The sequence below is a fragment of the Amblyomma americanum genome, chromosome 2 (assembly GCF_052857255.1).
Source record: "Amblyomma americanum isolate KBUSLIRL-KWMA chromosome 2, ASM5285725v1, whole genome shotgun sequence".
NCBI lineage: Eukaryota > Metazoa > Arthropoda > Arachnida > Ixodida > Ixodidae > Amblyomma > Amblyomma americanum.
Genome location: NC_135498.1, coordinates 25,784,856 through 25,797,490, shown reverse-complemented (window position 1 = coordinate 25,797,490; position 12,635 = coordinate 25,784,856). Strand labels below are relative to the sequence as shown.

The following is a 12,635-nucleotide window of genomic DNA, read 5'->3' as shown; positions in this document are numbered from 1 at the left end:
TGGGAGCTCATTTCAGATTTCACTTTTGGTGCTCTTCTCTCACTGCTCCCGATATTGGATTGCATAATTGAGGTGGTGTAAAACGTATGTAGTTTTAAATTGGCCATACATCACTGATGGTATCTTCTTCCTGATGTTCCAATGACTTAGCGGGCAGGGAATTGTATGAAAGAGGCTGCGGCCACCTGAAACCTTGAGACTAATGATGTTTTTCTTTTCTTCCTATCTTCCTTTCATTGACAACCAGTTGGAAGACATCCTGGACCAAGAGAGCTACCACCCGTCTCGCCAGAGCCACGGCAACAACAGCGGTGGTGGCGGCAACAACTCTCAAGGCTGGAACGAAACGTCCCCGTCGAGCGAGGGTTTTGTTGTGCGTGGCGGGCCCTGGGAACAGCGGGCTCCCGACACCACAAGCACCCAGGAGTTCCCCTCGTTCGGCGGCGGACCCGCACTGGACTCTGCGCCAGCCAAGCCTGTGCCCTGGGGGCCCTCGCGCCGCTAGGCAGCTGCTGTGGTCCCACCCTTCCTTTCCCCTCTGTGGCAGCCTCCCCCCTCCTTCTTTATACTTCCACGACACTGGCCCCTTTCATCCAATGTGGTTTCTTCTTCCTGCCCTTCCAGTGCGCGCTGCATTGTCTGTCCACATCCAAAATTAGGTCTTCCTTCTTGCCGCCGGCTAACTACTGCTGCTGTGGCATGTGGTGTGAGAGCTGTTCTGGACCAGCCATGGAAGTCTTCTTTGGAAGCCGATATGTTTTTGTTCCCCCCCTTGTTATTCTTATCGAACCGTCCCGCCTTTTTTTTTTCCTAATGGGCTAGTGCATCCTCTAGCCCGTATGCTGGTTGACTTTTGTGTCATGTATGCTGGACGCATTGCTTTGAGCACCTGCATTTTTTCCAAACTGTTCTTGAAAGTTGAAAGCAGTTCGGTAGTCTGTTTTATTTCCCCTCTCTTCCACAATTTTTTTTTTTATTGCGTGTGTAGAAGTGTAGGCATGTGCCTGAGCTGGGGTCATCGTGTGTGACAGGCTCTTATTTCCTTTTTCTCTCCCTCCCCCATTCCTTTCCTATTCTCATGGGCAGGGGATAAGTCTTTTCCGTACATTGTCACGAACTGGCTAGGTTGTAACTACTACAGATTTTTTTTTTTTACACTCTGCCTAGGCTTGCCCATTCTGGTATTAAGTTTGCTGCCGAATAAGGCATTTAAATTTCCAAACCCTGCCCTTTAAGGCTAACTCTCATTCATGTATGTTGGGTCGTTGTTCCTTTTGTTTTCTGCAAAAACATTAGATGTTTTTTTTAGTTTCGATTGTATGCTGCAGCATTGTTGAACGAACTGTGTATTGTGGCTGCTTGAGCACACCGTGTTGCCATACTGTGCTGTAGACGTATTTCATTCCTCTCCTGTTAATGTTGAACTCGGAAAACGCAGGGAAGGGCTTGTTGCAGCTTGCTTAGACACCACATTGTCCTTCGCTGCTTCAAGGTTTTTTTTTTCCTTTATTTTGTTAATTAAATCAAAGCAGCTGGTATTGCTGCTCCTGGCTGTTCAGGAACTTAGTTTGCTCATTATCATGGACGTAATTTTTTTTGTTGACTGTGTTGTCAGTGTGTTGTGTGCGTGTGTGTGTGTGTGTGTGTGCAAATGGTGCAAGTGTGAATGCTGTATTGTCATTGTACCACCCTCTGTCTTTCTCTTCATTTTGTTGTCTTTTTGTGGTTGAGCTCTAACTTTCTAGTATGCTAATCAGTCATTGTGCTTCCTGTACTGCTGAAACATTTTTTTTTCTTACTGCAACCTTATATGAATTTTTTTTTTTCGGGTCAGCGGACAAAACAAAGATCAACGCCTTTCTCAAGCAGTTCGTTGAGAAGAGCCCTTTTAGTTGAGGCCTACATATAATGATTGTGATGCTTAGGATTTCCATTGTTTTTTGTTAAATAATTATGGTATGAACAAAATCAAGTGGCTGTGACAGACTGTTCTAATGTCAAAGTTCAAAATTTGTCCTCATTTGTGTAGCCCTTGATTTTGTTCCATTGCTTCTAACCACCTTTTTCGTGCCGAAAGAAAAGAGAAATTCATGTCGTTAGACATTCTTTTTGGCGGAAAGTTGCATCGTTGCCATTTTGCTTGGTGTTAGCCCTTCAGAATTTCATGTGACTGTGGTTAATATTTCAAACAACTCGGTTTATAGTTCAAACAACTCTGATCGTTTTGCTGCTGCTCTGTGCAATTTTTGAAAATTCAGCATGTACAAAAAACTACTTTATGACAATAGTAGCAAACTTTCTAAAACTGTCGCCCACCTTTAATTTTTTTTGTGTGTGTAGTTTTGTATGGCATGAGTGTTTGGAAAACAAGCACAAGTTGTGTAAGGCAATGCTCAAGTTTTTGGGTGCAAACACAGAAACAAGCTCAGACGCTCCTTAAAGCCTGCATTTTTGTTGGGGCTGCAGTCTTTCGTTCTCTGCTGTACAGAAGAGCCTAGTAGTATTTTCTGTTGCCTCTGTACACTTTTTTTGCCACCTTCAACCTTGGACGTTTAGGTGTGGAGAAATTACGCTTATTGTATAAGAAAGCTCATTTTCAACGGGCTTGGTACGTTTACACGACGTGTCTTTACCACTTTTTTTTTTTACTATGTTTTTGGCTTTTCCCATTGTGTGCAATGTTTACAGCACCGATCATGTCGGTACAAGTAGCACTAGTTACTCTTACCCGCCCTCTTTTTAATGTTCACAGACTTGCTTTGTGGGGACCTTTGTTTTAAAGCTTTGATTGTTCCCCACATCAAGGTTATATGTGCATTCAAAACATGCAGTCACAACCATTTTTAGCACCTGCACGATAAACAACGTGAGATTAAGTGTGGCTGTCTCAAACCTTTTCTCTTCTTGGGCGGGGGGAAGCCATGTCGTGTCGCTGTGTGCAGAACGGTGATGAGAGCGAGAAGTGTGTCGAAGGAACGTCCCTGATGCCACCCAAACGGCGGCTTGGGTTGAGGGTCCTAGTTGGGGGCAAGTTTCTATGCAGTCTTTGTGCCAGTCGTTGTATATTCTAAAGAGGTATATTGATCTATAAAAAGGGGAATAAAAAAAGCGTTACAAACGTTGTTTCTTCTTTCGAAGCACTTTTACTTTTATGTTTCACAAAGTGGATGGTGTGGACGGTTTGTTTGAATTGAATGGAGCAGTGCTACATTGAAGTGAAACCGGCTGTAGCATATAGGGCTTCTACTGCACTGGAAATAAGGTAAGTGAAGTTCGGCAAGGTAGAACATCTGTACTTAATTTTTTTCCCCATCGTCAAACGGCACACACAAAAAAACTGGACACTAAGAACGACACTGACAAAAGCGCTCTTGTCCGTGCCGTTGTTTTGAGTGTCCTGGTGTTTTTTGTGTGCTGTTTGACGATGGAGAAAATATGAAATCTGCCTGCTGTGGTCATTAAATATTTCTGTAGTATTTAGCGAACCATAGCATCGCCTTTAAGGTGGTGTTCATCATAGCCACTCTGGAGGAGCTGTAGCCCCTCGGCATTAACAATCTGTCCACTGATGTGGATCGGAGCTACCTAACTTAAATTTCGCATTTTCGCTACTCCAGAATTTTTTTTTTTTGTGCCTGATGCAGTCGGAGGATGAAACTGCGATGTAACATTTCGTGTAAACACGGGCCCCGCAGTAGTAATCGCTCTGTTGCGCGCGTGTGTAGGAATGCAGCGCGTGCGAACTTATTACGGAGTGACGCCGCAATTCCCTGACGCGAACGGGTTATCGAGTCGAATCGCGGACGAACGCAAGTTTCGTCTGGACAGAGTAGGAGGGAGAGATATCTTGCTTTTTTTTTTTTTCATTCGCCACCCCTTGCTCCTGTAGCTCCAAATATGGCAACCAGACTGAAGCAGCATGGAATTAGTGAGCTGTTTTCCTGTTGCCTAGAAAGGCTGGATTGATCTACTAGCCAAACTGGCGCAAGCGCTGCTATTTTTGAATGACCTCAACACGAAACTACTTTGCGGGGTTGCCATGAAAGGGCCATAGACGTCGCGCCAGTCGCTTTATTTTTATTAGTTCGCAGTTATGGCAGACGACATTTCGGAAGATATTTGCGACGACTGGGAGGATATGGTGGAAAATGGCGTAAGTCTTCAGGCCGATCCGGCTTGTGTACTTTTCGCAGCGCATTACGTTAACTGCACTCCTTACGCAAGTCGGTGTTGTGGGCTCCGGTGGGTCAGGTTCAATCGACGGAGGTTGTAGGCCTAACGTTAGGCTTATTTTTCTCCACTGAGCTTTCCTGTTTGATTCATTTAGCTCGGGCCATCTCTCCTCGCACGGGAAAACAAATTTCCTTTTAGATCCGCCTTTATGCTTGCTGCTCGCGTTTGTATCCTGTGCGCGTCGCTGGGACACTAACATGTGTTGTCATGTCCAATCAGGTGCTGGAGAAGAAGTTGGAAAGGTTAAAGGTGAAAACAAACTCCGCAAACAGGTCAGTTTACTTGACGTTTCTCCTCTCGCGGTTGCACTTGTTTCCAAGCGTATGCAAAGCTCCGCCAAGCTGTCGACTGCTGAGGAGTTGCCTTCAAAGAGCCCAGTACATACATGTGACAGAGTTCACGTTACTGACAGGCGAGTTTAACTGCCGCAACTTGTAGTGTAGCCTGGACGGTGCAAACATCGTGTGCTTTGCGGGCACTACGGGTTATCTTTTGTGCGATTTGCTGCGCCTTGGAGGCTCCAGCTGTGGCCATGTTTAGTTTAGCTGCCGAGCATAGCCGAACGGCTTCACGAGTGCTGCGTCGTTTAGAAATATAGCGTCTGTAGACGCAATCCATTTGGCCATCTTGAGACGTAAGTACTCCGTAACTCGTGCTTGTGCGTGTTCGGCTGAGCGGGCCTGCCAAGCCTGTCGTTGATCCTAGCGCAACACGAGAGTTGACTTCGTGCTGGCCGCGTCTAACAGCGTTGGGTGCCGATTCCGTTTTTCAGTAACCACACGAACGCTCCAGCGGGTGGTGGTGGGGCCGGTACCTGCGAGTTTGCGACAATGCCGCGTGTGCTTCTCGAAGACAGTGTTCGGACGCCGTACGCTCCGGCTGTGAAGATCCTGAAACGACCGCCCGACGCAAACCGATCCGGCGGTAGCCTCAACGGCACCGGTTCCGAGAAATCGCCCAACCGGCAGCCCGTCAAAAGTCTACAGCAACGGGAGGCCGAATACGCCGAGGCAAGGCTGCGAATACTGGGTTCGGCTCGCAGCGAAGATGACAACCAGAAGGAAAAGTAAGGGCCATCCGGAGTCGTACCACGTGTCCGTTTATTGCATGCGTCGTCATATGGTATGTTTACATGACCCCCTGAACATAACTTCTTGGTTTATCCGCAAGTACGCTTCATTTTAACAGTTCAGCATTGACTTTGGTGAACAGAAGCTCTTGTAACACACTACTGCTGCATTTAACATTGTTCTTCCAGTCCCTGCAGTGATGAAATTGTAAACATGGGGATTTTTGTATGCCCTTTACAATACCGGTTTTAAAGCCATAATAGGTCTGCAGACATAGGCTATTAACAAATCATTTGTGTCTTGTTATCACCTGCATCTTGATTTTGTTATCATGTATTGCCACAATTTTTAAGACTTCTGGCTAAGTGTGAACCGTTCGTCTTGTAGCTTTCAGAGGCATCCCAGTTGCTTTGAGCAGACTCTTGCCATTCGTTTTTGCTTCTTGGGTACTTTGCATGCCTCAGTGTACCTACCTAGATAGCAAAAGCTAGTCTGCTCGGACTTCCGTTGGTGATGGAGTGAAGCACTCACTGAGGAAGCACCTGTGCATGTGTAGGCACTCTGCAACTAATACCTCTGTCACACGAGCTGTTTCAGTGCCCGTTGAGTCAGTGGCCATCAAATTAAATCAAGTCAGCCGATGCCACATGGTGGTTCATTGCACTTGGTGGGGATTAACCCAGTGAAGGTATGTGAATGCCCGTTGGAATCTTGAGAGACCCTTGAGAGCAGGCTTACACTCTGTTGGCCTCTTCCATATTTGGGCACTTTACCCAACTTTTGCATCCAGAGCGGATTTCTTAAAGGTCGGGTTAAACCAAATTTTCACCCAAAAATAAGCCTTCTAGTAAACTTAGTTTCTGTGTGGACAAAGCTGCACACACCACAAGAAAAGCAATGGGCATCTTGTATGGACATGCAGAGGGGTGTTTTCAGCCAAGGGATCATTTTAAACCTCTTTTAAGGCTCTTTTTTTTTTTTTTTGGACTGTGGTTAATTTGAGGCAGAGTTCAAACTGTATGTTATGGAAGCGAGAAGCAAAAGCGCAGGTACCAGCCCGACGCCTGATTGACGTTACTGTATCAAGTGCTACTCACGCTAACAGCACCCTGCCTTAAGGCTGGTCTGCATTTAAAATCGTCACGTGTACTTTGAAAAAATGTCGCGGTGTACAAAAGCAGGCACGGAGACAGCAATGCTGCGCAGTAGATCGTAATGTGCGTTGCGAAATTATTATAATATTGGAGAACAAAAAAATTTTTGAGAAGGTGCGCGGTGCAAATTTCCATATTGTTTACAGAGCAAAGTGCAAAAAAAAATTGAGGATTTTATATCCCACACAAGAGCGTGCACTTATAGCATATTGTCTTTTGCTATAAAATAAGACCCGAATTCTGGAACATTTTGCTGCATAAACTGATTTGTACCTGAATTTGAGGTCAGAAAATATTGTCCGCTTTTTACCTCCCAAATTCCGGAAAAAACAAAACCCGAGAATGAAGGGCCCTATCTATATGCTAAACAAAGATATCAAACTCAAAACAAGGAAACTCTTCATCTCATAAGTGTTAGGCTAAATCATTTTTAGTTCACAAATTAAATTTAAATTCATTAATAAAATGACAGTTGCGTACACTATCAGATGTAAACAAACTGACGTTATTTTTGTTGTGCACCGTCTTCTTGCATTTGATTTGCTATCACCCCTTAAGGCGCTTAGCGACAACTTAGTGCAAGAAGTACCCTACAAGTGCTGCAACGATAGCAGCTATGAATCTGCAGAGATGTGATCACTGTTTTGTGGCAGCTTCATTAGTCGAACATGAATGCTTTTGAAACGAAGTGCATGCCCATTGTTGGCCATCACCGTCTGTGCATTGCGCCAAATATTGAAGTACTTTGATGGCTTCTTTACACAAAACTCAGCTAAAAAAGTACCGCATTACGTGCCTCTTTGTTTGCTTACTACTTCACTCCAAGTAGTTTTCCTGAATCAAACTTTGCTATTTCGTTGCACCCTGTTCCGTCTATTGAAATGCATCCAATTTTCAATACCATTGAAACTTGCCCTGTGGAAGCAACTTGTGTGTATGATCCTCAAGAAATTTGATCACCGTTGACCCAGTGGGCATATAGATAGAGCCTTTCGTTTTCAGGTAAAACCAAAATTTTACCAGATTCTTGCACAAGGGAATGTAGGGCTCATTATGATATTTGTATATATATATGAAAGGGCATTGATAAAGTGCTTTTTTTTTTAACAAAGCTGAAGACTGCTGGAAAATTAGTGGATATCCTGTGCTTAGTAAGGAGTGTTCATTTATGGTGGGTGACCAGCGCAACAAAGGCGGGACAAAGGCAAGACAAGCGCCTTTGTCCTACCTTTGTTGCGCTGTTCTCCCACCATGAATGCTTGCCAACTCGCCCAAATCTCAGCTTTACTCAGAGTGTTCATTTAATTGGTGACCTTAACTTCTTTGAATGCTTGCCATTCATGACATGGTTTAATTTGAGGACATGTTCGAAAAGTAATTTTTAAAAGCGAGAGGCCAAACATGGAGTACCGGCCAATCATTTATCCGGCATCATTGTTTATGGATTATGGGGGCTTAATGTCCCAAAGTGACCCAGGCTATGGGGGACACCGTAGTGAAGTGCTCTGGAAATTTCGACCACCTGGGGTTCTTTAACATGCACTGACACCACACAGTACACGGGCCTCTAGAATTTTGTCTCAATAGCAATTCGACCGCCGTGGCCGAGATCGAACCTGCGTCTTTCGGGTCAGCAGCAGAGCGCCATAACCACTGAGCCACAACGGCGGCCCCGCCATCATTGTATCAAGCGACATCCACGTGAATAACGTCCTGCTCCAGGGCTCTAAATACCAGTTTAAAATAACCTCTGTGATATTTATGACTGTTTTCGCAGTGCATAAGGCAGGCAGGTCTTGCATGCATGCGAAGTGCTGCATAGAAATTGTAAAAGATGAAAAATTACCTAATTTAAAGTTTTTTTTCTGCTCAGTCTGTCGTTTTCATGTTTGTGAAGTATTGAGCACAAAGGAATTTTGTGTCCCGCACAAAATTGAGCGTTTATAGTGAAAGCCGATTTGTACTCGGATTATGGAAGAAATAAAACTCAAACGAAGGGTCCTACGTGTAGATTGCTCATGTAACAGGCCTCTAAGGTGGTTTATCATGTCAAGATATCGCTCATATTGCAGGCAATGACTGCATTGTATCAGCACAAAAATTGTGCATTTTATTTTATGTCTGTTGCAGACAAGAGATTGTATAGACTGTAATGTTTGTCTTTGTTCTTACATTTGACTTTATTGTGGTGAGAGCATTGTTTTTGCTCTGAAGTAGGCTTTTATTCTGATGTATGTATTTTTGTCAGGTTGTTGTGTATATGGTTCCAGCATTAATGCCTACTGCAAAATGCTATGATGCACGAGGCAAGAACCAAAAGAGAATGCTTATTTGCCAACACTTCTTGTACCACTCACTGAGTAAAGTGTTCAGAAAAAGTGGGTGCAACATGGCAAGCACAAAGGACGTGAATCAACTACCAACAAAGGTCTCGTTGTCAGGAAAAATCTCGCAACTGCATTCTGTCTAAGGCTAAAAGAAAGTAAAACTTCTTGAAGCATTGTTAAGCTTTGGCAGTTGTACCACCGTGGTATTGGTAACGTCTTCAATAAGGCAATAAACTGATGTCATGTTGAAAAATTTGGTCATCACAGATTTTTCAACAGTAAACTTTAGTTGCTTGTCAGTACAGGAAGTGTGTAAAAGGTGTTATTTTTCCTGCTATTTGCATTCAACCAGCATAATTGAACTTAATTAGCTGAAGCCAATGCACTTTCTGAGCTTGTAATTGATGTTGTGTGTATTGTGTATGCTGCATACTGTGCATGCTATTATTCCCTTTGCAAGGAAGAGACTAAACATGTTTTGCATGTGTGCAGGTCGGCCGGCGTAAGTGTTCTGAACCACGTGGTGAGTGACACGCACCAGGTTCCCATTCGGCAACCCCGGGGTCCTGACCAGGGCTCCAATGGCTTCCAGCAGCCACGGAGGTAGCACTGGCTTGAGACGTTGACGTTAGCTTCTCCCATGCTAGACCCCTTGCCTCCCCTGTCAATGGCTCGGCGGTGTTGTGCACGTGCTGCTGCCGTCACCTGTAAGGAACTTGCATACCCAGCGTGTCACCTTGCAGAAATTTGAAGAAAAGGTTGACATGCTCTTCCCTTTGGTTTTCTCCTGTCGTCTCGTCATTCTTACTGAATACATGCTTCATGGACTTCACTCTTATCTCTGCTGGCCTGAGCAGTGCAGGATCTTGGTGGAAATTGTTGGCAGTGCACCTCGGTGATGGAAATGCTGGTTTTTGCGCTGCTGTGCCGGTGTTGCTTTATCTTTGGGCTGAGTTGGGTTTTGGCGCCTTCCTACTGGCGTGGGTGAAACGATGCGCATTTGATCTGTGTTGTGTGTTTGGTGTGCGCAGAACAGCTCTTGGTTTCACTGTCCTTGGTCATTGGGACACATTGATGGCGATTGTCTTCCTTGATGGTAGCTCTCCGCTGCGCTTGCAGCCAGAAGCTGTCCATCCTAGTAGGCAATGTAACCAGCATCCTGGCCCTGGTGGCTGCAAGTGCAGTGGAGGCCTTGGCGACATTTCTAAGAAAAGACAAAAGTGTGCTAGCTTGAGAATGCTGTTGTGTGTGTACATTTTTTTTTCATGCACTGAGATACTTGAGTGAGCAAACTTGAATGTTGTGCTAACCCTCCCATTTGTGTTTGCATGTGGACGAGAGGGATGGTTTAGGTGTTGGCAGGAATGCGTGAGTGAAACCAAGAGCTTTTGAGCGAAGCATGCACTGTGATGATTGTTTTGTTGTTTTCCTGCCCATTTAGCGTAAAATGTTTTACTTGAGGCAGTTTTTTGCAGGCCAACACGCACTAGCCTTTCAGTATACATGCTGTGTAGCTTGTTGCTTTTACTGTTTCTGTAGCCATTACTTTACATACTGTCTTCTTTTTCCTCTTATAATTCTTCGTCCTGTTTTGTTCAGGGCAGAGTATTGCACGTAGAAAACTTTTATGCCAGGAGGTTGTTCCGGGATAGATACCCAGCAGAACTAATTTCTGCCAACCTTGAATTGCTGCAGCTACACTTTCATAGGGCCTGGTTTCCTTGAAGTTACACCGCCACTGAGCAACAGTTTCTTAATCATGTTTTGCTCAACAAACAATGCCAACACAAACAACAATTTGTTTTGCATATTTATGCACGTGGTGAAGGCCTTTACTGACAGCAGATGGGGTGCTTATAGGGTCTGGTTGCAGTATTTATAAATTGACGTGCACTTTGGAAGCTCTTTCCACTAACACGCGCACATGTACACAAGCATTGTTGAGCAGGGAGGTGGGAAGGTGTTAGTCAAGAACCATCTCTGTCTGTGTCTTCACAACCGTGGAGTGAATCCTAGCCTGGAACAGTACCTTCGATGCTGAGCACTGTTGTTAGTCAGCTGCTGCAGCCCTCTCTCGCTGTGTACCGGTTTCACTGAACATCATGTTGCCCTTTTGGTGCATGCTCTAGCTGAATTGGGCCACATTAAAACATGCATGCAGTTGAGTTCATAAAAGGATTGCAGTGTGACAGATTATTCACGCGAAATATACAAAATATATATATGTATATGTTTACATATATATGTACATATATACACACAACGTTCTTTTGACTGCCCTTGAATTGTGTGAATACATGTATGTATACATTACTGTATGTGTACATATCCATGTGTAAGTGTGTACATATTCTTGCTAACAAGTAGTCCGCTAAGCGATGGGTGGTCGAGAGAGTGTATTTTGCTATGTGTCTGTACCTGCAAAGTGTTGTTCTTGCGACCATGAGCTTGATCTTTGAACCACTTTTTAATTTCCAGATCCCGCGGTAATTTTTTTTTCTTGTTTAGAAACCTCTACTTACACATGCTGCATGCACGTGAGAGAACGTTTCTTTTCATGCTGCCTTTTGCTGTTGACTGCAGCATGAGCATCTTGGCCAATGGAAGGACTGAAAGGCCGGATACTGGATGGTCACAAAATAAAGCACGGGGGGGCCTTGTTAGCACTGGGGGAAGTGATTCACGCGTTTAAGCACATTTGTGTGCAATGTGTAGGCCAAGCTCGTGATGTGCAGTCCTTGTCCAGCATTGTTTGTTTTCTGAAAAAATGCTAAGTGGATTCGGAGTTCTGTAATTCCGGATAGAAAAAATTATGACTTTGCAAAACTGCATCCCCCATGTTTTCTGTTTTTTTAATTGTGTACAGTGATGATAAGATCAAAGACAAATTGTGTGCAAACTTGAGCGTCTTGGTTCTTGTCGAGGATGACCACATCTTCGATGTTTTGTATAAAGGCTTTCTTTTGCTCTGTCACACACATTCCTTGCTTGCTTTTTAAGATGCGGTGCAAGTTTTAAATGTGTGGCTTGCACGTTTTCCTGCTCATATTGTAACTCTACTTTTAAATTTTTGCTTATGCTATGCTTTAATCCACTTCTCGGGAGTGATGCTTACAGATGCATTTATAGTCTAAAGTCAGCACCTGCAGATGGTGCGTTATGTGCTAGCTGCTGTGAGCATTGTTACTATGCTGTTTTTAGAGCACAAACACAAATGTCTTCTGCATTTCATCACTTGCAGGGTGCTTCTCTGTTTGTTTCTCTGAATAGAAAACACGGTGCTTCAAATTTGCTGCAGGCTGTGGAAGCTCTAAGCTCTTCATTGCAAGCTTGTGATGCCCTAGTGATTTAAATTTCTGCTGCGGGATGTATATTACAGCAGTACTAACATAGACAATTTCTTTGTTTTATAGCTTTTTCATTTGTTCAGCCTTGTGATTCACATTAACGGAGCTTTGGCTACTGAGCCTGAGGACGCGGAATTGAATCCCAGGTGGGGTGGTAGCGTTTCGATGTATGCGAAATACCTCCATGGAAATGCAGAAACACTGATGTGCTGTGCCATGTCAGCACATGTTTAAGAACCTTGGGCAGCTTAAATTAATCTGGAGCCTTCCATAGCCAATGTGCCACTTAATGATGACAAACCCAACATACATTACCGCGCTGTACCACTCATCAGTGGAGAATTTGCACCAGAATGCATATTATGAATGCATTAGTGTTTTCCTCATCAATAGGATAGACGAGAGATTCACATAGGCTGTACCCCTGCAGCCTCATGCTGTTGCTGCTACTGAAGTTTAAAGGAGGAATCTGTCATTTGATGGTTGATAAGAAGACACGATACA

General features: G+C 44.2%; 2 protein-coding genes across 2 annotated transcripts in view; both read left to right on the top strand.

Annotated features, from left to right (window-relative positions):
• Dp1 (satellite-binding protein 1 Dp1) overlaps positions 1-3,123 on the top strand; it is a 30,084-nt gene extending 26,961 nt beyond the window's left edge. Inside the window, exon 17 of the mRNA XM_077653534.1 lies at positions 248-3,123. Coding sequence (XP_077509660.1) covers positions 248-505 — 258 coding nt within the window. The 3' untranslated portion in view covers positions 506-3,123. The remainder of the gene's footprint in view (positions 1-247) is intronic.
• Positions 3,124-3,885: 762 nt separating this feature from the next.
• LOC144120808 (SUZ RNA-binding domain-containing-like) lies at positions 3,886-11,758 on the top strand. The gene is made up of 4 exons (XM_077653532.1): positions 3,886-4,153; positions 4,453-4,505; positions 5,006-5,299; positions 9,277-11,758. The coding sequence occupies exons 1-4, from the start codon at positions 4,094-4,096 to the stop codon at positions 9,389-9,391; spliced, it is 522 nt and encodes a 173-aa protein (XP_077509658.1). The 5' UTR covers positions 3,886-4,093; the 3' UTR covers positions 9,392-11,758.
• Positions 11,759-12,635: the final 877 nt, after the last annotated feature.